The sequence below is a fragment of the Motacilla alba genome, chromosome 8, assembly GCF_015832195.1.
Source record: "Motacilla alba alba isolate MOTALB_02 chromosome 8, Motacilla_alba_V1.0_pri, whole genome shotgun sequence".
In the NCBI taxonomy this organism is placed as follows: Eukaryota; Metazoa; Chordata; class Aves; order Passeriformes; family Motacillidae; genus Motacilla; species Motacilla alba.
Window position 1 is genome coordinate 27,737,539 of NC_052023.1, and position 26,854 is coordinate 27,764,392.

The 26,854-nt window shown below is 43.7% G+C and overlaps 1 protein-coding gene across 2 annotated transcripts in view; it reads right to left on the minus strand.

Annotated features, from left to right (window-relative positions):
- ACBD6 (acyl-CoA binding domain containing 6) overlaps nucleotides 1–26,854 on the minus strand; it is an 82,661-nt gene that overhangs the window by 35,711 nt on the left and 20,096 nt on the right. For both annotated transcript variants that reach the window (XM_038144281.1, XM_038144282.1), the window contains exons 4-6: nucleotides 20,934–21,019; nucleotides 11,154–11,259; nucleotides 4,004–4,093 (exon numbers count right to left, since the gene is read on the minus strand). In XM_038144281.1, the coding sequence (XP_038000209.1) occupies nucleotides 4,004–4,093; nucleotides 11,154–11,259; nucleotides 20,934–21,019 (282 nt within the window). The remainder of the gene's footprint in view (nucleotides 1–4,003; nucleotides 4,094–11,153; nucleotides 11,260–20,933; nucleotides 21,020–26,854) is intronic.

Genomic DNA, 26,854 nt, shown 5'->3' on the forward strand with positions numbered 1-26,854 from the left:
GAAGGGTCCATGAGTGACTACTGAGAACTTGCTGATCAGTGGTTTAAAGTCTTAGTGCACTGATCTGCACTTTGCCAGGAAAGTGAAAAGTCAGGAAATAAAAAGTGAAAACCAGTTACAGCTTTTTTCATTCTTTTAGTTGTAATTACAGAAAAAATTCTGTGCAGAACTTTATTACCATAACATTGATGATTGTACAATGATGCAGTTAAAAAATCATAAAATATTTAGACAGGGTTGAAACTCGGCTGCTCTACCTCACAGATGTACACAACCCTTAATCATCCTGTGTGTCAAGTGATACAGTTCCCTTTACAACTCACAGTATTTATGTTAAGACTTCCTCTCATGGCCAGATAGGCTTGAAAAGCTTTACCAGAGTAAGCTGAGCTGCTGAGCACCACTACCAGATAGTTCCCCATATACTACCAAGGTTATGCCATGAACACATGGATTATTATTTTGGAGTACAGAGTACCCACAAATGAAACAAAACGCAGCCACAGGAAGTCCAGGAGGAAAGTCTATGGTTTATGTCTCCCAAATGCACTACAGGAGCTCCTCTGAAAGCTGCTTGAGCAGCCCCTCACATCCAGAAGGTGCTCTCCCCATAGAGGAAAGGGGTTTTCCTTTGTTGCTCATCCTCTGCAAGGAAAATTTGTGTCTTATGTTTTAAAGCTAGAAATGGATATTATAATCATGTGTCTGAGCCCCTTCAAAACTCTTATGTTACCACTGTGTTATGCTTAGAATCTTTTACCTTAACAAGATGTTACCAGCTGCTATGTTGCTGGTGTGGGCAAACAGCTCCAGTGAAGGAGGCTGTTCTCAGACTGAGCCCCAAGCTCTGGGTATTTCCAGCAGAGCTCCAAAACACCATCCCACCACCCACTTTGACATGGCCCCTGGCACTGGAGATTTAGGTAATTCAATTACACAAGCGCCCCTTCTCAACAAAGCAGAGCAGCCTGTTGCCTTTTTGTATTCCCTTGCCCATGGCAATTGCTTTAGCACCTCTTTTCAAATGTGCAATTAGAGCTAATTATGAACAAGCAGAGAATTCAGCGGCTGCAGCTTTTTAGTGACCACCCTTTGGAACCTGCAGCACCGCTGCTGAAACAAAAAAGCACAGGCACTGGATCACTGCAGACCAGGGGCATGGGGTTATTCCCAGAATTAAAGTGGGTTTGAGCATGCTACAAGAATGAGCAGAGCCAGGAGACCTCTCTTCCTGCTCCTAAAGCTGTTTATCAGCAAAGAGTAATAAGTTGACTCCTGCAGACCCTTTAGACCCAGACACTGCAGTACTTTGACAACAGACAGTATAAAGGTAACTAAAAGAAGGCAGCAAAAATGTATTAAGGCACATCTACAGGCACAGGAGGTAAGACTTGCTCCAGGTCACCCAGCAGAGCAGCACTGTCACTGCCTGCTTAGGGCAGCTAAATCCTTTAGCACACTGCAGAAGAGCCAAGATGGAAGAACCTTTATTAAAAATGTAATGGAAGGGAGCATAAATCTGTCATGCTGTTTGACTAACTTTTTAGAAGCATACTAAAACACAAGCAATTAAAAAAAAAATTGGTTTGTAGCATTCCTCTCTTTCACTACCTGCTCATAACCCTCACAATCCCTAATTTATTCTTTATCTCTCATGCTGCCTGAACAAAGGTGCTGCTGAAAAACTGAACAAGACAGAAGAATTCCTGAAGACCTGGAGAGGCAGGTGGGATTGTGGAGGCTGCTTGGTCAGAGGTGTGAAGGAGATCTCTGCTGGGAGCACATCACTCTGGAAAAACAGCATCACCCATTCACCAGATATCCCTTCACACTGAACCCACTGCTCTGTGCAGCCTACACATTAACTGATAGTGCCTTTGGTAATGTGTTATAGAGGTGCTATGGTGTTTATGGTCTGTTGGGAAGCCAGAGTTTCTCCCTCTCCCTTTTTCTTCTGGTTACTCTTAAAATTTCTCCTGCTTTTGGTTTGGATATGAATTCTTACAGGGTAAAGGTCAAAATTAAAAAAAAAAAAAAAAAAAAAAAAGAAATAAACATTAAGTCACAAAGTCTTGAAATGTTATTGCAATTTATATATGGCTGAGAATAAAAATGTGTCTGCTTTCTCAGGGAACACACCTACGTGCAAATAGAGACCTTTATAAAAAATTCTCCTTTATTACCTTGGTGGGAAAAACATATCAAAGATTGATTTTTCTTTTTATGACTATTATTAACCTTTTGTTACTGGCCAAAAATAATCTGGTTAGAAAATGTGCAATGCATCAAAAAGAAAAGAGAAGAATTTAACAGAAAATTAATACTTGGGGGGGGGGGGGGAAATACGATGATTCTCTCTTTTGCTGTTTCTTCTAAGAGTCAAACTTTACCTCCAATGGAATGAGACAAGTGTCAAAGAGAAAAGATGTTTCAGAGAGAACCCAGAACCATCTCCCAGGCTGCCAGGGAGAAGGGAATGGGCAGGAGCCTGGTTCCACTCCTTCCCAATTTCAACCCAGGGAGAAGGAATGGGCAGGAGCCTGGTTCCACTCCTTCCCAAGTTCAACACAAAGCTGTTCCTGTCTGTATCCAACACAGCACTCACTAGCTCTGGCTTACAGGAGATGGACAGGATGTGCAAAGCCCCCATTTGCACTGGCTTCACTCTTCTGTGTCAGGAAAAACTCCTATTAAATCCATGACAGCTGAAACCTGGAGACCTAAGCACAAACATACACATCTCACCAGCCACCAGAGAGCTGTGCTTCCTCATACCCATCCCACCAGAAATTCTGCCCAGGAAAAGGCAAGACAGACTTTTTTACAACAATTTGATGGCTGTGTAAATACAACACAGCTATCTGTAGCTTGTGGACACTACAGCTCTGCCCACTAACCCTCAGACTGCAGCTCTGCTTCATATCCACCCCTTACAAATTACCCAAGCATTTACTGAAGGCTGCTCAGGTCCCACCAGTAGGAGCTCAAAGATTCATCAGCAAAGGTGCATCTAGGTCCAAACTGGGAAGGAGAGCAGAGCCAAAAAGTGCCATGATGGTAAAGAGCAATCAATCATAATCTGACAGGAATATGTTGGACCATTATTTCTGGATACAATCACATTTACATTTAAGGCCAGCCCTTAGTTACAACAAGCTGACAGAACTGGGAGTGTTGATGCAGGAGCACTGGCAGACTGGCTGGCTGCAAGAAACCATTTGCAAAGTGGTTGCTGAACCAGTTTAGGTCAAAACCTGGTCTGTTCAGACATCCTAAAACTGGTGCTAGCTAAGCTCAAACATGTGGGCTGCAAACCTCAGAGGCTCAAAATTCTGTTATTTTTCCTAGATTACTTTTTTTGGATGTTCTTTTGAGAGAATCCCAGAATGGTTTGGGTTGAAAAGGACATTAGAGATCATCTAGTTCCAAACCCCTGCTATGGGCAGCAACACCTTCACTAGATCAGGCTCCTCCAAGCTCTGTCCAAACTGGCCTTGGACACTTCCAGGGATGGGGCAGCCACAGCTCCTCTGGGCAACCTGTGCCAGGGCCTCAGCACCCTCACAGGGAAGAATCTTTTTCCTAAAATATAATCTAAACCTACTCTCTTTCAGTTTCAGTTGTTCTCCCTTGTCACTACATGATCTTGTAAACGGTCTCTGTCTTTCTTGTAGGTACTGGAAGGCTGCAATTAGGTCACCCTGAAGCCTTCTCTTTTCCAAGCTGAACAATCCCAATTCTCTCAGCCTCACAGGAGAGGTGCTCCGTCCCTCTAATCAACTTTGTGGCCTCCTCTGGACTTGCTCTACAGGTCCATGTCCTACCTGTGCTGGGGCCCAGAGCTGGACACAGCACTGCAGGTGGGGTCTCACCAGAATGGAGCAGCTTTTCTGTGATAAATACCCCAAGAGAACTTGCTGTGGAGTTTGGGAAGAATTCAGCTTCATGGAAACATTTGGTCAGGAGGCTGTGTAATACATCAACCCCATTTGCTCCCTCTTACCTGGATGTTCACGTCAGCAGCGTTCTGTAACAGAACTGAAACCAGCTCCTTGTGTCCTCTGTCACACGCCCAGTGGAGCAGAGCCCGGCCCTGAAACAGCCAGGAGAAAATTAACAAAACTAAGCAAAAAAACCCCAAAAAAACCAAACCATGGAAAATCAAAAATCAGTCTTGCTATTAAGTAATAAGCACCAATACCAAAATTAACACAGACTTAATAAAAAATACAAAATAATACTAGTATGTCACTTACTATTACTGGTGATTTGGACTTCTACAATAATGCTAGAAATGTCAAAAGTTACACATAATTCAATTTTTCATTAATTTATCACCACACCCACAAGTCAGCTAGCAATTTAGAGAGGAAAAGCAGAAAAGTATGAAATGCAGAAGCCAGTACATTATTTGTTTTCCTGTATAGATTTAGGATTTTGGCACCTCTGACTTTTCTGGGAGCAATGACTTACACAGCAAGGGTAGGATATTCAGTGCTGCTTAAGTCACCTGGATGCCAAGTCCCCAACAGCTCATTCCTCTGGCAAGTTTGAAGCACTCAAGCCATGGGTCCTGCCTCTGCTGGAAGAGAAGATTAAAACTGGATGTCTGGGCAGGCACCCCTGACTGTCCTCTTTTGGGCAGGCTGCTGCATCCATACCTCCAGGACTTCCCAAACCTTCAGAGTTTTCTTCTCATCCCCTTTCTACAGGGGTCTGCCACCATGGGATGGATGTAATGGAAGACCAGATCTTCCTGCATGCCCAAGGGCATGGGAAGTAGCTTAGGATCCCTGAGAAAGGTAAGCTGGGGTTGTTTAGCCTAAAGCTGCATCGAGGGAAATATAGGCTGGATATTAGGAAGAAGTTTTTTACACAAAGGATAAAGTTCTGGAATGGCTGCCCAGGGAGGTTGTGGAGTCACCATCCCTGGATGTGTTTAACAAAGCCTGGATGTCAGGCACTGTCAGGCACTGGGTGCCAGGGTTTAGTTGAGGTGTTGGGGCTGGGTGGGACTCGATGGTCTTTGAGGTCTCTTCCAACCCAGTCATTCTGTGAACTCTGAATTCTGTGAACTCAAAGTAGTTTGAGATGGCAAACAAAGGAGAAAACATCCTATGTGCCTTTTGCAAATTAGCCTTAATATTCTATCAGTCTCTCCTGGTTTAGCACAGCACACTTGTAGGGGATTTCTTGGAAATCACCCTGCAGATCACCAGGAATCACCTCCCTCAAGCTGTGACACCATCAGACTGACCCGTGTTTTTCAATGTGCCAAGGAAAACAGTCACAGACCCTCACAAAAGAAATCATTTAAATTAGCCCATGCCTGGCTATAAATCTCTTGACAAAGCAGTGGGGAACAAGGTGAGCAACTCATTTATCTGCTAATGGGAACTCTGAGCCAAATTTCCTGGCCACGGTGCCAGAAAGCAGGAGGGGCAGAAGACACCTGTGACCAAAGCTCACGCTGCTTCTGCTGGATATTCCTGGATATTCCTGAGCAGAGGTAGAGCACGATTTTAAGTCAGGAAATTCACACTTTTTGACCCAGCAACTAATTAATTTGTGACACGTAATTTTAATGTTACACTGATTAACCTTGCATTAGAATGAATTTTCTGACAGTGACTTTCTAAGGAAGCACTGATGACATCCACAGGCCATTTAATGATTCATTTTCTTGCACTCAAAACCTCTATCAAAGTCTACAAGGGGGAAAGAGTAGAACTTAAAACAATTGGTAAATATGGAGAGATCTTTAATTCACATTTAGCATCCTTGACTCATCTCTGGACTGGTAATTTCTTAAGACTCAGGATTTCAGTTGGACAAATACCAACTTTTTTCAAGCCACAGATGTTTATCTCAAAAGGAAGAGGCACATCTGAAATATGCACAATAGCAAGAAATACTTCAACAGATGATTTCAGTGTCTTGATATATGTGTAGAGGAATAATATTGCAATTATTCAAATGTATTCATTGTACAATTACATGAGAAAATAAAGGCACTTCTATCCTTTATATCAAAATCCACGCTACAGATTAGGGGCTAAAATATGTTGGTTTGCATTTGTCTCCGGACAAGGAGAATTTTGTTTTATTGGTGCTGAACTTGGCTGAGACCAAGAAAGCAAAACCAACAATTAGTTGTGACAGCTCAGGGGTACCAGTGCACTGTGCAACTGGTCCTGCCCATGACTCTGGCAGGCTGGTTCTGCTACACATGGTGCCTACTGAACAAGAAAAAACCTTGAAGCCTGATCATCCCTAGTCATTAAAAATCTCCTTGTGCTATTTGCAGGAGTATGGATTTCAAGTCTTGGGCCAATTCCACTTCGGGTAATTACACTCTGCTTACCTATATATTTTCTCCACAACTCTAAATGGATACAATATTTTCTAATTAGTGCCTTAAATGGCTCTGCATTGTAATTGTGCACTATTAAACAGCTGACATGTTCCACCCAAGAAATGTCTGCAGCATGCTACGCCCTGGACACGGGGTGCAGGGGGCTTTGGAGACCTTCTGTGCAAGAGCACACCAGGAGATGCGAAAGAAAAAATACCTCCAGAAGAATCTCAACCCACTTACTGCATAACAAAAAGCACTGCCACAAATTTGGTACTTAAAATGGTTGGAATTGATGATCTGAGAGGTCTTTTTCAACCTTAGTGGCTCTATGGAAACTAGACAATATTCACAACTATTTGTAGAACTCAGAATAACAGCCAACAGCTCCAGCTAACGTACTTAGGCAGCTACACAGCTACCAAATCCACTTGTTTCCTATGTCTTTCTTAAAATAAGCCCTAGTGGTAAGTCAAGCTTAAATTGAAAATACAGTCCCAGTCGTTGTTTAGCAGGGATATCAACCTCTGCACCTCTGAAAAACTCTTTAGTCTGCCCAGCTGCTGCTTTATATCAGCATATAGCATGTGTTTGTGTGTTTAAATAATGTGGCAGAAATCTTAAGGGCCACAGATTGAGCTTTCCCAAAACAATTCCCACATGACTATTTCATTAAGCAGTGAGAGACTCAAAGCACCATGAATAATTTCACGTAGGAAAGCACTGCAGCAGTGAGGTCCTGGCTAGATGCAGTCAAACATCAAGGTACTCCCTCCCTGCAATTCAAACACAACAGTCGTTGCAGAACTTACTTGAGAGGATGCATTTCCCCCCACCTTTGGAGTATTTAAGAAAAAAAAAAAAGCATAAAAATAGCCCCAGTGCACTAACCCTGCCTTTTAAATCTTCTGTGCTTTGCTTGGCTAACCGCTGCCAGCTTGGCCAGCTCCTGCAGCAGTTTCTCAAGCCAACAGCACATCAATTTTGCTCAGCTCCAAGTCACAGGGTGTTCACAAACAAAGCACAGGACAGGGATTTGTCTCCCATACACTGAGTCGGCAGACAAATGGATGGGAATGATTTTCACATCAATTAGCCTGAGCAGAGAAAGGGGAGAACAAAGCCAAATCGAATGGATGTGCTACAGTATAAAACTACACTTCCAGGCACGATGCTTGCAGCTATAATGGCTGGGTAGCAATGAGCCACTCCAACTTGTGGCAAGTGTTCTGTGAGCAGTAATTAAGAAGAGACTGATATCTACAGAATGGCTGCATCCCCCTGTGACAGCAGAAACATGGAATGGAAGGCTTGTTGTTACAATTACACAGGTAAACTTGACTTGGAAGTCAATCACTTTCAGAGCTCTGAAATGTTTGATGAAGCTTTTCTAATGGGAGAAAGCCTGTAAATCCAGAAGTATGTGACCCTTCCTCAAATACATTTTCCACCCGTTCTTTCCTTGGCAAGCTGGCACCAGTTTGGCACTTGCTGTCTCAAAAGCACAAGGATCAGGGACCAAGTGAGCATCCTGTCAGATGCCTTTCATTAAAGTTTTGGCAAGGGCTTGGGCATTGCACACAGGTAACATGTTTGTTTACTGGGATTTATCCAACAATTAAAAAAAATTATCTAGGGACAACCTCCACAGCCCTTGGCACAAATTACAAAAGCAACTCATCTCTGCTTTGAGCACCTCCTGGTTTGTTGGAAGGTGAAGAAATACTATTTTCAAAAAGGCAGCAAGTGAGCCACACTCCCAGGATGTGCCTGGGGTGACTTCACAGCCACAGTCCATTTCTTATTCCATTAGTCCTGCTGACATACACAAGGAAAACAGGTTGTTTTAGTCTGTGCTACTTCTTATAAGTGAATGCAAGTGATTCTGTTGAACTCTGGGCAATTTAGATACAGTAAATGGAAGCCTGTACATGATTACTGTCATTAGGTTCTTTGTTTAATTCTAAATTGAAGTTTATCATGTCCAAACTGTTAGCAGTGTGCTGGCCTGAATGCTGCACATGAAGAGCTTTACTTCTTCAGGGGAGAAGGCCACTTATGCTTTGGAAGTTTCCCAGTGCATCTATCTATACCCCAGGATCTTCTGCTGCCCTTTCTGAAATCCTTTTGCTTTGACTAAGTTGGCTCATCTGCACTTTACATTTTTATTCTTTCATATTTTTATTCTTTCTCCTTTCACTGACTTCCAGGTTTGCACAAAATGGGGGGATACAATTAGATGGAGTACTACCATATCACATAAAAATAAAACCTAAACATCCTGCAAGCCCAGCCAAGTCTTTATTGTCCAAAGAAAGGCTGAGCTGAGTGTCTTTGCAGCTTAGCACGAGCCTACTTGGTGCTTCAGTAGATTCTGTTTCATAAGAAGTTAACTCTTTGTATGTACCCTGCTGACATTTTCAATTTATAGGTATTTAAATCAAAGGATTGATAATGTGAATTATGTCCAGAAGCCAGGTAAGGCAGCTTTTGGATTTGGCAGGATGTATTTACACAGTAACACTAAAATAGTTAATAAAAATTACAAGATTGTGCTTGCGTATACTTCACGAAAGGCTCAGTCTGGGTGATCTCTAGTCTAAAATGGGCTCTAAAACTTCAATCAGCCTGCATGATATTGGAAAAGAAGTTACTTCCCAGACTGGGAAGAACATGTTTGGATACCAAACAACACTGGTAATGCTTTCAGTTCCATAACATATAATGAAACAACTATTTCTTTCAGATTCTTCCTTTTGGTTTGTTATTTTTTTGGGGTTTTGAGCATTTGTTGGGGTAAACCAGAATTGTTGAAGCTGTAAGAATTTCATCTATGGGAGAATTTTGTCCCAGTGGGAATCTTCTCACAAGTCCTTCACAGGTAAGCAGATGTTTTTGGGTCCTGCCTGTGCTGAATTAATCCCATACTCTGCAACAGCCACCTGCTAATATCCATCAGTTCGAAATAGGATTTCTTTTACATCAGGGACTCATGGATAACTCCCAAAGAGGATGTCATCTGGTAGTTTTTTACATAGTTTAGATACTTCAGCTTCCACAAAATATTTTTTTTTAAAAACAGTATTTCTTTGGCTGAAAACAAGCATATTTGAACAGAACAAGCACATTACTTGAACAGAAAGGAAAATACAAGCTTCTGAATGCTGCTAATTACAAAGAGTATCTTGGCAGTGGAAACAAAGCAATGCTAACATGCACTTATTGCAAGCATGTGATCCTAAAAGGAGCTTTCATTAATGAACAGGCTCCAGCTGCATTTTCTGTGGGACTGCCCTGGACATCTCCTCGTGTAACCTGTGATCAGCAGGAGGAGGATGGAGCTCAGGAACAGAGCTGTTGCAGTGACTGTGTGGCACATGACAGTTTCAGTTCATTGAATTTATGATGTGAAATTCCAATCCTGATTGTGAACACCCTCCCTCCTCTCCTCTGAAAATTAATTCACATGAATTCCTGATTAATAATAAAAGGCCCTGCCATCAGCATTCAGAGCCCCAGCCGGGGCTGTCATGGCTCAGAGGGCAGAAATCTGCTTAGAGCTACAGGAGAACCCAACTGAATTTGTGGCGTCTCAGTCTATGAATGTCTAAGCACTTCATCTGTTCACCAAACACAACGTGCTGGAAGGAGCTGTGCTCAGGCTGGACCAGGGACAGGGCTAGGTGGCAGTGTGCAAGCAGGGAAACCAAGGTGACAAGGTACGGCCACAGCTCCTGAAGGATCAACGGGAAACTGCCCCCTCCAGGTGCTTATTCTTACCAAAAAAAGGATGAAGCCAATTCACAGTTTTAGACTGTTTTTTTTCTTGGGATTTCTGGCAATGCCTGTATTACCTCCCTGTGGGGGAAATGGTGGTTTGAGTTTGATGAGCAGAGAAAGACTGGACAATGTCACTGGTTTTGGGAAGCTGGAAAGCCTCTGTCACTCATTATAGTAAAATTAGAGTGTTCTTGATGAAGGAAATGACTGGTATTTGACTCTATTGATTCAGAATGCTGAACAATTGTTTTACTAAACTATATTATATTATACTATATTATATCTATACTACAAAGAATACTAAAGAATATTAAAGAAAACTCATGACTGTCTCCTGACAGTCAGGACACAGCTTTTTGTAAATGGCTGAAAAAACATAACAATCTTTAGCAGAATTTAATTGACAAATTATTCTAGGTAAACAATTTTTTAACACATTTCACATGTGCAAAATAACAGGAGTAGCAAGTAGAGATAAGAATTGTTTTTCTCTTCTTCTCTTGGTGTTTTTCTAGGAAAAAAACTCTGAGACAGAGAATTATGTCTCTCTGTTCAGACAATGTGAATGCCACAACTCATTTCCCCTCTATCTGAAATGATGAAAAGCTTGTGGCATGTCAGAAATCCTCCTTCAACCTGAACAGACTTCATGCATCAAAAAAGCTGTTTCCCTCATTTCCTACTTCTGTTTGACCACATTTAGTGAATAAAGTGGGGAAAGGGAGGTATTCAGAAGATCTTACTCTGCAAGTGAGATCATCTGGTATTGCTGAAAATAATATAGAAACTAAGTTTGTGATCTGACATGCAACAGCCCCACAGTTAGACATCCACACTACCAGAAATCCAGTGGAAAGCTGTTTCCAAACAGATTACCCTGTCTCAACGACCAAGTGTTGGTCCAACTGTTGCAGCACCTTGTTACAACAATTCTATCCATGGAATTTTAAAAAGGAGTAGCAGTGAATTAATACACAAAACAGATAAAAGATTGATGGTCCTTATATTTTCTCCATACCTCCTCATCAGTGACATTCACATCCACTTTTTTTGATTGAATGGCTTTGGTTACATAGTCAATGTTGTTTTCTCTGCAGTAATCAAAAATGTTCTTGTCCTCTTCCCTATTCAGGAAACAAAAGCAAAAGAAGCACCATGTTACTGCACAACACAAAGGCCACATGCACATTATATGCTCTAACTTTGTTACAGACATTTCAGTGCTGTCATTGCATCCAAACAGGCATCTAGTATTGCAGGGGCAGAATAAAGTGCTTTTCCCCACCTCCCCCAAGTTAAGAAACAGAAGATCCTGCTTCCTAGAAAATCAAAGGTTGTTTTTAACAGTATTATGTCTGGACAAATGTCAGTTTATTCCTCTGAAATGGCACAAGAAATGTATGAAGTTAGCCAGAAGAATCCATGTTCAAGTTCTGGTATAAATCACTGCAATCCCACAGAAGAGAAAAGGTTAAAGCTGCTCCTCTTGCAAGAGCCACTCTGGGTCACAACAAAGCCCCATCCAATGCCATCCACCCTGGGCAGAGGCCACTAACATGGCTTGGAGAGAACAGCAGGACAAACAGGAGACTAGCAAAGCAATCTGTCCCTGGCTAAACATATGTTGGATCCTGGATACAACACCAGCAAGGGCTCACTTGGAAGTGCTTGCAGGCAGGAAGATCAAATGATGGTGTCACAGGTGCTTGAGTCACACCTACAGCTCCTCTTACAGCTAAAAGCAATACTCTGGCTTCAGACACAGCAGAACCTCCATCCTTACCTGCCAAACAAACAGCACCTCTAATGAAGTTAAGACCTTTCACAGATTCTTACAAGAATAATGCCTTTAGGCATAAGTACAGTGATAGCACTGTGCTGCTAGCAGGGAATAAAGGAAAGAGGCCATTGGTTTTCCAGAAATAAGTCAAAAAGCCCACATAATCCTCTCTCTTTCTAGTTTCCAGATGAAAACCATGGTTCAAATGAGCCCATCAGCATTGCTATGGGGCTTGGCAGCTTCACAAGAGTTAAACACAGAGTCGTTGCCTCACATGACATCCCCAGTTTTCAATCACCTTAACTAAAGACCTTCTGGATGCTCAGCAGAACTCAGACTGACAGCCTCAGTAGCTCAGAGAAAAGGGAGCTTGCTGGAGCTGGTCAGACCCAGTAAGGAGCTCAGTCTGCTGTAGGCAGGAGAAATTCAACAGGGAAATTTGAGAACTGATCCCCTGGTGCCAAAAGGCAACAGCACTTCTGTTCATCTGCATTGCTCTTGAACTCACAGGCTGAAGAACTCCAGGAAGGAAAAGTAAAATCTAGATAACACTGGCATTTCTGAGCAGTGGGTTACAAGCAAAAAGTGACACTCTTCAAGCTGTAGTCCCCCAAAAATGAAATGCCAGCAAGGCCATGTCCTCTGCAGAGCGCCATGACCCAACCTTGACTTTGTCTTTTATTGTTATACATCTGGCTGGCTGAGTTACAGTCTGATTCTTCACGCCTCCAGCATCTGTGTCCTGCCAGGGTGCCAGAAAAAGGTGGGAAAAAGCCTTGATAGTGGCAGAAAAAGCCTTGAAAGTGGCAGATCACTGCTTTCTCCAAAGAAGTCATTTCCTCTGCCCAAGGTGAGAGCACCTTGCTCTCTCAGTAGCGCTGTTCTCCAGCACATCACCCCTGCTCTTTGTGCACAGGCAGTCCCTGCAGAGACACCTGAGCTGCACCTTTCTAGTGAAGAGCCAGGAGCCACACAGGATTCCACACTCTGTGTTCAGGCCTAAGACCATTACAGGAGGCTCCCAGTTTCTTGACCAGTTTGTCACAAACTCATTCCTTGGAGGTCTTGCCCGCTCGTTACACATAAGCTCCAGGGAAACAGATCACTGAATTCTTTAAATGCAATTACCTTGAATTCCGGGAAAAAAAAGAATCTCACAGTGGGATTAGAAAAGGCAAAAGCTTATACTGCTAGAGATGGAGCTTGACAGACTCATGATGGAGGTCACAAGACATGCCTGCCCCTGCTAACAAGGGCTGATGTGATATGCTGGGAAGTCCCTCCAGTCCCACCTTGTTAGTCCAACCTCTTCAGCACAGCCCTGGCTGCCGACAGCAGCCTTTGGGACAAGCTGCTTTTCAAACAACGCTGTACAGGAACTTGGTTCCCTACTGCACAGCCACACCTCCATCATTTATTACAGATCACTCTTTCTCCCAGAACACCAAAGCAAACCCTGGTCCCCTCTCCCTAGAGAGGCTCAAAACCATTCCCAGTTACTCCTGGGTGATTTTTTATGTCACAACCATGAGCTTGGGCTGTGCCCTTCCCTCCCTGGCAGGGATGCCACCTGGTCATTCCACATGCTGCAGAGCCCTGACAGAGCTCACAGGGCAGCACCAGAGGTACCAGCAGGGACGTGGCAGCCATAAAGCACCTGACTGTGCTCCACAGGGAGCATCCATGGGGTCTGTGCCAGCAGAGAGGGCACAGCAACCCTGACCTACCACAACCAGCCCATTTTCCCACCACAGCCTCCAGACAGGACTTTTAATGTCTTTGCCTGAGGATATTACTGTCTGTAAGGGGAAAATGACCTGACACAGCTATTTGGATATGATTTAGTTTTCTGGAATAACCAACTCTGCAAATGCTCTATATATCCCCATTCCAAAAAACCACTTTTCTTTCAGAAGTGTCCACAATGGAATTAATCCAGAATACCAATTTCCCCACCTGAAGATAAGGTTTCAGGAAATTTCATTCTTCCACTCTGCATTTATTTCTCAATCTTTAAACCATTCTTTTGCTCCTGATGCCCTCCTTAAAAAAAATAAGCATATATTATATCCAACTTTTCTATAAATATTAACAAAGAGAAACAAGCCCTTTCCAGTCACAATGAGAACATTTTAACGACAAATAAAGTAATCACATGAAGCTGCACTCCAGACATTTCAAACAATCTGATCCAGCTAAAACCAGGAAGAGAAACTGAGGAAAGAGCTCAGAGGAGTTAAACCCAGATTTTTGGAGGGACCAATACTAAGGAAGACATTCTTCTTGAATGGTGTGACTGGAATAATGACAAATTACTGTTATTTGCTGACTTTGCATTGAAAACCACACAGTACAAATAAGAAACAGAGCTTGAAAACTTGGCAACTCTGTTTTTTCCCTTCCTTTATTTTATGTGTGTGAATGTGTATCTAATAATACCTCCACTGTAGTAGGTACAGGAAAAGAAAAAGGATGTAATTATTTTATCAGACCTGCTCCTAGCAGGAATTTGCACTCCTCATCAAACTGGTAAGAGTCAGCAGCAAGGCCCAGAAAGTGGTAGAAACAGGCAAAAAACAGACAGAAACATGTGAGAAATACAGAAGTGACAGTGCAAAGACATGCTTAGATCATATTACGGGGGAGAGAATCCATAGCATTTCCATCAGTATTTTCAGAAAAATCTCCATTTACATAAAAAATACAGTATTCAGGACATCTTCAGATGAGAAACACCACGAAACTCAACCTAATGGAGACGTGCACAATAATGCAAAACTTGTAGCTAAAAGGAAGACCTGGATGCAATTTTCTTTCCATGTGAGATTTGTTGAGATCAAAAGGAGTGCTCAAGTCAGCAAGCACTGACTGTCAGTAAAGGCAGGTAGAGTTTTTGTATCAATTACCCGAGGACAGCCAGAGGGTTTCTCTCCTCCCTTGCTGATGGCCCCCAAAGCCATTTCCTCGTGCTCTGCCCAATCCCCAGTAAGAGACAGTAATTCTGATTTAAAGATGAGTTGAAGCGTACCTGTTGCCCGCAAATAACACATGGGCAGCTTCTTCCATCCTTGAATAAAAGGATTTGGAAGAACTTGAACCAAGTCATCTCTCCCCAGACTTAGAAGGCTTTTCAAGCTTTCTCCATAGGCTGTCCAAAACACACATGTTGAACCAACAGGTTTAAAACAGCTCATGGAAAAGATCTGATGCCAGTTGATAATTTCCTTCTTAATCTGGAATGCTGTAAAACTCCTTGCTTTCTAAACAGCATCAAGGCCGCCACCAAAAAGGGCAAAGAAGAGATTTGAAATTCCCATTATTTCACCCTTGTGCAGAGAACACCCTCCAGGTTTGCCCTGTCCCCTTCCTCCCCCTCCGCAGGTTACCTCCAGCACAAAGCTCAGGGCAGAGGACTGAGACCAGGTTCTACTCTGGGCATCCTCTGCCGTTTTCCTGGGGCTGGTCCAAGGCACATCCCAGAGGATTTGCAGTGGGGTGGCCCGGGTGCCGCTAACAGGTGGCTCTGCCCGTGCGCTTGGCAGGGCGCTGCCGAAGGAGCGGAACGCGACGCGTGCGGGGAGCCAGCGGCGCTCGCAACACTCGCTGTTTATGTCAGGGCCCTGGGCCCCCCAAGGGACCCATTTTCACATAATCTATAATTATCTCTTCGCTTTAATCGCCTCGTCACTTCGGAGGCTCTCCTGGGCACAGGAAGAGGAAAAGCTCATTAACTGAACCTTTTCTCCTCTCTCCAGCCACCCATAGCTTTTAATTGCTTGGTGTTGTTATTATCTATCAGTGCAACTGGGATCATTTTCATAAGAAAGGGTGGTGGGAGGGAGGGAGGCAGGAGCGGGTCCCTGAGGTACGCTCCACAGACAAACCTTTGCTTTCTCAATTATTTATGCCAGCTGAGGTTTTACAAGTTGAATAAATCCATAACTCAAGTTTATTTTGAGCCGGCAGGCCGTCCCGAGGGAAGTGTTGCCCACTTGCCAGCGCACTCGTGTGCCATCCCTCGGAGAGCCGCCGGGACACGGCGGGACATGTGTCATCCAATTCCCCACGCGCCGCACGCGCTTCGGCAGCACCGCGCAGGAGGCGGCTGGGAAAGCGCCAGTGGGAGCCACCACAGAAGGATGTGCTCTCCAAAGGCAGGCCTGAGCCCTTTGCACAACAAAGCAAAGCCCCAAAGGTCACTGCTCCGGGGACAGTAAAAAGGGGGGAAGCAATAAACTTGGCAATCATCTTAAAGTCAAAAGGTTGGTCTGCTGAGCATCACCATGACAGCGCCCCTTTCTAAGCAGCACTGACCTGAAAAACCCTAAGTCCCAGCTGACAGGACCCACAGGTGTTTTGCTTGAGCACACCGTGGGCTGCCTGGGCTCCAGAGAACCAGGAAAGCCCTTCCACAGGGATTGCACAGCCCAGCACTTATGTGAGTGACACATCTGTGGCGCAGCCACCCACACACACACCAGCCCGTAGCTTTACGCTCATTTCCAGTGCTGGTGCTCCCAAAAGTAGGGCTGGAGGGAGATAACAAAACCCCAACAGTGCCCTGGAGCACTGGGCTCGTCCCAAAACCCGTTGCTGCTCTGAAGCAGCATCCTTGCAATGGATGCTGGAAGCAGCTCTTTAAAATTCAGCAGCCTTTGTGCCTGACCACATGCAGCGACCTCTGGTATTTTCTGCCAAAACAGTTCATTTGTCTCGCACAACAACTAATCAATTCCCAAGGCCATCCATCACGGGGGCTCGCACGAGCCGGCCCGGCAGCGGGACCAGATGGCGGCTGCGTTAGTGGGATTAATACAATTCTGATGGATTGCACGGCAGCAGGCAGGTCCTGCACACCAGGGGTGCCTGCTCCACACCCACATCCTAAATGTTCGTCCCACTCATGACTGGGGTCGCTCCCAAATGTCTGGGGAAGGGTGGTAGTTTTGACCAGAAAAGGGGTTCTTCAGCATCCCTCTGGATGGGAGAAGTGTAAAACACAGCTCAGGGAGGCCTCTGTGCTGACTGGCAGGTGTCATTCCCATCCTGGCATGCCAAGGTCCTGGGGAAGCAGCTCGTGGCAGAGTGCAGGAGGGCTCCTCCAGTGGAAGTGGAAAGGGACACGGACATTTGGCAACATTATTTCTTGTTCTCCACCTGCCAAATCAATGCATTTGTTTCCTGAAAACACTTATAAACTGCCTACTCCTTGCCCTGGCTTAAAACAAACCCTGAAAAAGAAAGCTGGATTTCCAAGGCTGTGGTATTTTTGGCGTATGCCTCAGACTGTGTCTTGGATGAAATTTATACTGGTAACACATCAGTCAACCTCAGATCACTGGTCATGTCCCAGGTTTGTGAAACTCCAATTATAGTGCTTTGATCATGAAAGAACTCCACTACTACTGCTTTGTTCTGGTAATTAGACCAGAAAAGGGACATAAAGCTTTATGTAGCAGTAAAAAAACCCAAATCACCACTATACCCAGCCTGAAATCACAGATAATTTCTACATTTTTCCTTCCAAGGGAACCTCCAAGTCCCATCATCAGTCACCAGCATGCAGGAGTTTTATGCAATGCCTGAAGGGAGATAAGTGATTTGCAGAGAAACCCAGAGGCAGAGCACTATGCTAATACATCCTGCAACTGCTCCCCATTACTCACTGGGGGTACTTGAGCTCTTTATTGCCAGGGTTTATTAATGACTCCTAATTGATGACCAGTGCCCAGTACCCCAAAGTAAATAACTGCTACGCCTCATTAGCTCAAGAGACCTTCTCCTGATTTGAGGGCTGATCTATGAACACACAAATTGCACTGATTTACCCGAATCTCCTTCTAAATTGATTTAATTAGATCGGTATAACCTGTTTCTGTGGATGCTCTTGAATTTATTTGGAATCAGTGCAATGTACTGTGAGCCAGACTGACCATTTTTCTATCTCATTCTCAATTAGAAACATTTGAGATAATTAGTGATAAGGAAAAAAAGTGGTCCTGGCACCACTGGAGTTCCTCCTATTGCTGATCCACTTTAGGATAGGGTATGGTAACTCCACTTTGTCCATCATTTACAGATCTGCATCCGAAACCCCAAGCATTTCATTCCACAAAAGGAACGTAAGCATGATTTAGGCATCATTTTAGACACTCAGTTTGAAATCAATGGCACTGCTGCTTTGCTGCTAACTACTGCTGATGGCAAACGAGGGGTTTATTCTATTTAAAACAAAACCTCTCCTCTTCACACTACACAGCAACAGCTTGGAGGGCTTTAATTGTTTGATAAACTGTTCAAAAGGTTCTGGTAAAGAATAAAACAAGTGAACCTGCTTAGGCGACCCTTCAAAACTCTGCACCTGCATTCTTGTCTCTTTCCTGGTGCAAGCTGAGGTCCAGATAAATCAGTAGCCTTTTCCTGCCTTTGGATCAGCAGAATCCTAAAGGGCACATGGTAGGCTGTGTTTGGCAGAGTAATACCTGCTGAGAAATTGCTTCCAGCAGTCTGTCAGGACACAGGGCTGATGAGGACTCGAGTTTTAGCTTTTAGTACACAAAATAAGGGGTTTTTTTTTACTTATTCTGGGCTTCTTTAGTGATCCTGTAACAAGAAAATACTTATCCTATCAACAGCTGCCTAACAAACTAAAACTGGGAAACAAACTAAAGTGGTTTGATTTCTATTAAATTTTTTGCAAGCTTATTGGACCCACCAAGCATAACTGAGTCAATAAAAGAGTCTGCACCAAAATTTCTTTTCTCAGATAGCAGGTTTTGAGGGAGCACACACATACACACGGAACTGACAGCATGGGATTTACCCAGAGCTATTGATGTGTTAAAGCTTATCTTGGCTCAAGCTAATCAGTTTTCTTTCCCCTTAAAATTTTTCATGTTCTTCCTCTACAGAAAATGCCTTCTTTTTTTTTTTTTCTTTTTTTTTAAAATGATAACATTCTGTTTTCTGTAGTATTACTAAATGCTAAGCCTATGTTTTTCTTAGCAATCACTCACAGCCTCACAAAAGTCACCCTTCTCAGGTACAGCTATGGAACCAATACTTGCTCTAGACAAACCTGGAGACCAAACCTAATGTTCAGAGCCACTCCCTCTCTGGTTTATGTGCTCGCAGGTCTGGTACCAGAGCAATTTTGCTGTTTAGGGCTATGCTTTTATCAGTGGAATTATCACACTAGAGATGTGCCTGTACTTGCATGTTTATTCCCTGTTCCAGGAAGAGAATGAACAGTAGACAAAAGAACCAGGAAATGTGAAGCTGTCCAGCTCTGGGGATAGTGATGATGGTGATGATGGTGACACTTGCTCATTCCTGTCTTGCGAGGAAGACACTGATGTCTGGCAGTCAAATTGAACTGATGGACTACATGAGTTTCCACTCTGCCAGCACAGTCAGGGCACTTCATTCAACAAATTCCAGCAGAATCACCCTATTCCAGCTGTGTGGGAGACTGCTCCTGCCTACAGCCTCATTTGTAAGGACAGCAGTGCTGTGCTGAACAAACAGCACCTACGTTCTTCATGGTGTGTTTGGAAAAATGTATTTGCAGCTGTACTCTTGGAAATATAACAAACACATGAAAAGATTTAGGCTGATCAAGTCAACCAGAGCAAACTCTGTTTTTCTGTACATTATCCTGTATTTCAAACCCAAGGAAGGGCATAGGCAGCACTTGGGATAACCAAGACTCTGACAGCACTGCAGGGATTTGCTCCACCCCTAAGAGGAGAGCTTGAACAGGATTTAAACCACAAAGTCAAACTGTGAGATCAAGGATATTGGCTGAGACCTGCACTGATGGAGCAGGGACAAAAAAGGAGCTGGTGGTCAGCAGAAGTGCCATTCCTCAAACAGTGTGTTAAACCAAGGTCACACCTGACCACCTCTGCTCAAGCGCCAGGGCAAGTAAAACATGTGCTGGCTCTCCATGCAAGGGGAGGAACTATTCCTGGCCAAGGACTCCCCTCCACTCCACTCCACTCCAAAGAGGATTGCAATCCCAAGGGAAATGCCAGCATTACTGCCAAGCACACATCTGCCACCCTGCCTGCTTACAACAGCTGCCTCCATTCCTACCTGAGCTCTTTGAAAGGGTTTGGAGTCACCTGCTCAACATTTCTGTTCCTTGCTTTGTGACAACAAGTCAAAGAAATGCTGTGCTAGAGTTTTAACTCTTTAGGTAAGTTCTCAGCTGGAGACTGCATGTTGAGAAATCAGTGTTCACATTTCCTGGATGTAAAGAGATGCAAGACATTCATTAAAAAATGGGATCATACACATGTAAATGGGTGACTACAAGACAGGAAACACTGTCAAAAATTTAGTCTTCTCTGACTGTTCATTTTAACTAAAAATATGACACAGTATTCTAAAATTTCCTCCACAAAATCATTTAGGTATTGGATTTTAATATTATATCTATGACTAGTAGTCTGGAACAGCAAAAAAATAAGCCAAACAAAAACCATCCAGGTGTCTTTATTCAGTAGCTAATGTCACTTATTGCTTGCACCTTGACAGTTTTAAGTAGCAGCCACTCTAGTTCAGTAAATGCAGAGCTGGCTTTTCTAGCTGCAGAGCCTAGAAAAAAATTAATTTGATATAAGGCACAAACTGTCCCTGAAGGCAAACATTGTCCAACACTAAAACCTTCACTGAACAGTCTCTAATGAATGTATTGGTAAAGAAATAACTATTTGGAAAAGGTAGTGCCTGAATAGCTTTCTATTAAAAATATCCAATACTGCTTTTTTTTTTAAAGCCATATAACTGAAAAATGGGAAGCCTTGCCCTTCCCCCACATCTTGTGCTAGGGAAAGGTTACTACCTGGCAATGATACAGGCAGATATTGATTTAAATGATTATGGACCTGAAAAGTTCTTTCCTGTCATTTATTATCCTGTTGTAGTTGCCACCACACTTGTGCAATATTAAAAAAAAAAAAAAAGACATTAGAAAAACACAGTTTTTATCTGAATTCCAGCACAGATAATCACCTGATTATTTCTTCCTCTTGATATAATGAGCTGATGACTGGGCCTCCAAATACAGTTTTGGTTTCCTTTCCCCTCTTCTCTGGTGTCTGAAAGAAAAAGAAAGATTGGTCCAGCATCCTGGCTCCCATGATATTCCCCACTCTCATTCCCAGCCCTGGCCCCTCAGGACCCAAAAGCTGAGCCTCTGTGAGGCAGCATAATATTCTGTTACTAGATTGCAAAGCTTGCCTTTATAAATCTATTTAATATAGATTTAAAATTAAATTTTATAATGGGCAGCATTTCCAAATGATTTACTCCCAGGAACTCTAGGATTCTGAATGATCCCCACCATAATAGAAATGAACAATTAGAATAATGATTGATCGATATGGAGCCCCAGGCCTACCTTTTCAAAAAACCATCCTGCAGCCTGGGATCTTCAATTGCCTGACTTTACATTGGTGCCAGACCTCCAGCAGGGGTAAGTCCTGCTGTCTGAAAGCCTGACCCAATTAGGGGCTGCAGGCACCAGAAACCCCAACTCTTCCATGGCATTGAGTATTCTGGTTTTCAGATAAGCAGCCAAAACAGGTTCGGAATTTGCAGCAGCAATTCCTTACAAAACCAGCCATTAATTGCAACTTTCTGCTGCCAGTGGACAGGTCTGAGGCTTTCTGTGATGGCAGAGTGACATCTTAGTCACACCTAGGGTGAAAAAGATCAGGAGCAAACTCCCAGCCTCTTGCAGCCTCTCTGTAGCTGCAATACACAGAACCACAGAAACCTGGAATGATTTGGGTTGGAAGGGACCTTAAAAATCATCTCGTTTCACTCTCCTGTCATGAGCAGGGGCACCTTCTGCTGTCCCAGGCTGCTCCAAGCCCCATGCAGCCTGGCCTGGAACACTCCCAGGGATCCAGGGGCAGCCACGGCTTCTCTGGGCAACCTGTGCCAGAGCCTCCCCACCCTCACAGGAGAGAATTTTTTTCTGATATCTAATCTAAACCTACTCTCTTTCAATTTGAAGTCATTCCCCCTTGTCCAGTCACTCCAGCCATTGTAAATAGTCTTTGTGCATCTTTCTTGTAGGTTCCTTCAGGGACTGGAAGGCCACAATTAGATCACCCCAAAGCTTTTTCTCGTCCAGGCTGAACAATCCCAGTTCTCTCAGCCTTTCCTCACAGGAGAGGTGCTCCATCCCATCTCATCCCTTCATTACACCCAAAAGCATTGCTATACCATCAGAATTCTACTTAGAAAGATGTCGATTAAAAAAAAAACAAACACATACTTCTGTCTTTCTTCCAGCACCTCAGGTTGCTTTTGTTTTAATCAATGCACTAGCTCCCTATAACACATTCACTTTTACATTCTGCCCAGCTTGAGCCAACCAGTTCCACCTTTCAGTTCTCCTGTACCAGCCCAAAGCCATAACATTAGGTTTGCAGATACCACAGACAAACTTCTTTGTAAAGAAAAGAAAACTGGCTTTGAAGACTATTCCATGGCAAGGAGGCTCTCTCTAATTTAGAGGAGGAAGTGACATGAAGTTCTCCCTCTTCAAGGCAAAGGGCTTCAGAGTCTTAACAGTGCAGTGCCCCTCTTAAAAAATTATTTAGCAGGGAAACTTACTGTCCATCAATTACTTCGATTCCACCAATAAAATAAAATTAATTTCAGATCACCTGAAAGTGCACAGAAGAGTTATTCCTATACAATGAAGCTATACTTACTATTAGTCTATCCTGTTTGATACAGAGGGATGACGGGCATTTAATCAGTGTCAGAAAGTGCAAAAAATTTTTGATCTATATTCTTTTATCTCTTCCCACTCTAGTTCTTGGTTGTTGCTTTTTTCTAAGTCAGAAAAAACATTTGAAAAAATACATTTAATCTTTCTAGAGGCAGAAATTGTTAAAAAAAAAAAAAAAGAAAAAGATTTCTAGGATTAAGTTCACCTTCTTTGCACAACGAATGCATTTCTACCAAAGATTAATCACGTTGATTGAGTACACATAAGGTCATCAGGAAACTTAGTGATAAAGGCTTTCCCAAAAACACTCAGGCAAAAACTTCTCTGGTTTTTAATCCATATAAAGTTACTTTGTCCAAGTAGCTTTTATCTCATCTCTTTCACACAGAAACAGGCAATTCAATATTCAATTTTTGAATGTTGAAGCAAGCTTATTCCATCACAGTCCTTGATATGTAGAACAAGTTTATGAAGAAGGTCCAGGAAAATATTCTGTTTTCTCGGTATTTAGCCATGAAGACAGAGACAAGGATCCACTTTTCATCCTCAGGGGGCTTTCAAAAGGGAATGTGTCCAGGCTTCCTAAAAGAGTTAACTCTGCTGCAGCACAGACACAAACCGGTTTCTTTCAATGCAGATACAAACTGGTTTCTTTCCAGCTGCCTTTGACAACCTGCCTATCCATGAGCTCATTGCCCACTTCCAAAATCCTTGCTGCCCAGCCTGCCAGAACTTCCACGCAATATCTGAGCACAATGTTCCAAACTCAGCGACACAAAAAGTAAAACAAGAAGCAGCAGCTCCCTCCAAATCACGTCACAGCTACTGACAGCACCGACAAGAACTGGTGCTTTTATTTGTTGTTCATCCTGGCTGAAGGGATCAGTAACACACAGATGCCCTTTTCCTTCTTAAATATTTTGAAATTTTTACAGCAAAAGAGAGCTTTTAGGGCTACTTATATGGAGGTAATGACGCATGAATTTAAAGTCACATTATCCCGCAGACCACAATGAAATTAAAAACTGACACTGCAAATTTCCCGTCTCCTCCGTTAAAAAGGCACTAATAATTAACTATGTGGCTCTCAATTAAGCCAGCTCCATTTCGTTCCCTGCTGGCAGCGCTGTCCAGAAGCGCTGCAGATGCACATGGAACTAATAATAGTTAAGGAATAGCATGATCCAGGGCTTCCACAATTTGGAACCTGAACCCAAGGGAGATGACAGCAGGAGCATCCACAGTTGGACCATGCAGGAGAGGTGCTGTAGGAAAGGCAAAATTGCTGTGGACTCCATAAGGACAGGACATTGCTCCATGCCAGACAAAAACTGTGGGAATAAAGAGGAATTTGTGAGAGCATGTGAACACACCTCAGAGGATTGCACTTGTGTGCCAAAGCACAGGCAGTGGAATATAAGAAACAGGGGAAAAGATGATAGAGAAGTGTAAGACCTGCCTTAAACAGTGAAATTTCTCTTGTTTTCCCTTTGCCCACGGATTCTCTGCGGCTGGTGTACAATTAAGGCTGATGTCAAAGTCACTGCTCCTGTGACAGTTAACTTTGGTGGGTGGGTTTGGCTGGCCAAAGCCAGCATAAATCACAGGCAAATCTGGGCTGCAGCATGCAGCAAACGTACTCCTGAAGAGACATCTTCTACCCCCCTGACTCCAGATGGGCTCAGGGACTGGCACAGCGAACACCACTAAGCCCAGAACTATCCTTCTCAAATGTCACCAGGAATGCCAGGAGAAAAGCCACACTCCTCCAGGAACAGACAGTGGAGCATCCTCATCCCTGCCTCAGTGCACTGGGTTTGTCAATAACAGCCCAGCTTGATCCAAGGGACAATGGCATCCCGGCTGGCTGTCACTGGCAATGCTGCTCCAGGCAGCCTCAAAGCCTGACAACCACTTTTGGAACAAAATGGAAATACAGGGACTAATATTTGCTAACATCATTAATTCTTTTTTTCTTCCCCACTCCCCCTTCTTCCTTTATCCACCATGTCAAGATGTATACTTTTAAATTGTTGTCAGCCATAAAACAGACGTCGTGTCTCAGTTCAGAGGTTAACATATAATGACAGACACATTAAAAACCCTGTCCAATGCCTCACTGAAAATTTCAGCTCCATCTTCTCTTCAACAAGACAGTGGCTCAAACTCACTTATAAGCTTTAACAACATTAAAGCCTAATCATGATTGAAAAATAAAGGAGAAAGAGAAGATGGTTTTATCATACTAAGCATTATGGAAATGCAAAACAATTAGAGACAAACATTTTCTTTGTGAGGGTTTTGTCACAAAACTCTCCCATGATGGCAATAATGATCCATTTTTCCTTTGGCATTTTTGGGGAGTGGGATGAAAATTATCCTTTAAGAGGAGGAGCAGTAGTTTCCTGATTGGGGTTGGTTTGGTGGATCACTCTCTTGCCCTATCCCTGAAGACAGGACAGGGATAGATTGTTTTTCATTTCCACCCAAGCTTTGTTCCAATCTACACAAAACAGGCTACAACAGATTTAACAAGATGGCAAATTCATGGATCCTCCCAATGACCCACTTCAAGCTCGAGAGCCCGAAGTAGCTATAGATATGCAAATGAACTCACTCTCAGTGATTAGCTGGGACCAAACGGGACACAGCTACTTACATGCAGGGCAAGGGACTCCTAATTCTGACAGAAGGAAGGTACAGAGAAGTCCTACAGAAATATTACAAAACAGCAGGAACAGCACAAGTTTCAGTAAAGTCTTTAAAAAAACGAAAGACCATAATTTCCAGTTAACAGAAGAGCTAGGTCCTAGGTATGGGTTGAATGTAGGGCATCCCAGTTTTATCCAGAGCAACATGGGAACTCTGTCTGGCTGGTTTTGCATGCCCAGACACCCAGCAAACACAGCAATAGCTATTTGGCAAGGCACGTGGCTGTGTTGCACTGCACATCTATCATCCCCCCAATTCCCTCATTTTCTCCACACTCAAAACCTTTAAACAACTTCTCATAAATACGTATTTAAGAAGAAGAGAAAGCCATCAGCAAGAAGACGTTCATCTCATACTTGTCTTCAAAGTTATCCTAGCCAATGCCTTAAAATGGTCAATGCTGAAGTTTTTCAGCACGATGCACCTTGGGAACAGAAAAGTGAGACAACTTAAACAAGAGTGATGCATCAGGATCTCACACCTGAGCCACCACACTGCATGGGAGAAGTTTGCACTACTTATTGTATTATTTTCCTCTTCCTCTGAGCCTGATGCAGCTTGAGCCAGAGCAGCAGCTGTATCCAGCTTTGTGGGATGCAGACAAGGAATACTCCTAACAAAACGACTCCAGTCAAAGCTTCTCAAGAGTTTCTGCAGCAGCAAATGCATAGTGCAGATTCCAATCTGCATTTGTGCTGCACAATTCACCTTTCTCCAGCTCACCTGCTCCTGCAGTGCAGGTGTCAGCCTGGCACGTTCCCTGGTCTCCCTGCATGGGCAGGCACAGACCCCAGCCCTGGGGACAGGGACACAGCACCTTGCTCTGCACCTGTCTGCAAGGTGCACACACAGCAGCAGACCAGTGAAACACTCTCCTTGGCAGGAGTGCAGCAGCCTTCAGCAGCCACCAAAGAAGCCCCCAAGATCTGTCACGGCCTTCAAAGTGCTGCAGGGCTTCGAACTGCAACCATGGGTCCTGAGCCACCAAGCCTGGAGAAAGTGAAGTTGCTGGATGCTCACAGAGATCTGCTTGGTAGGGATAGGAGAAACCCTGGCTCATGTCCCAGCTCCCTGAGCTACACCTGGGAGGTGTGGGAACTCCAGTCTGTTGTTACGGCAGGACAGGTGACGTGCTGGAGCCATGTCAGGCTCACAGGAAGGTACCAGTAAATCCCTGACATGTGCTGATTGAATGCTGGTATAGTCTCGGGTGAGAAATTTTACAGAAGACACTTCAGACCCAAGAGCAGACCTGCTCTGCTGGCCACCATGTTCCCCTAATGCTCTGGATTAACATTTCTCTATTTGAAGAGCGAGGATTACTGGGGACACAACAAGAAAATGCAAACTCTCCTCAAGTTTCAGCCAGTCGCCCCCCTCCTCTCCCCGTGTGCCACGGCCTGGCCATCCCCCTGGGAAGGGAACTTGGGCAGAGACTAATTGTATTTGACAGCAGCAATTACACACAAGGCTG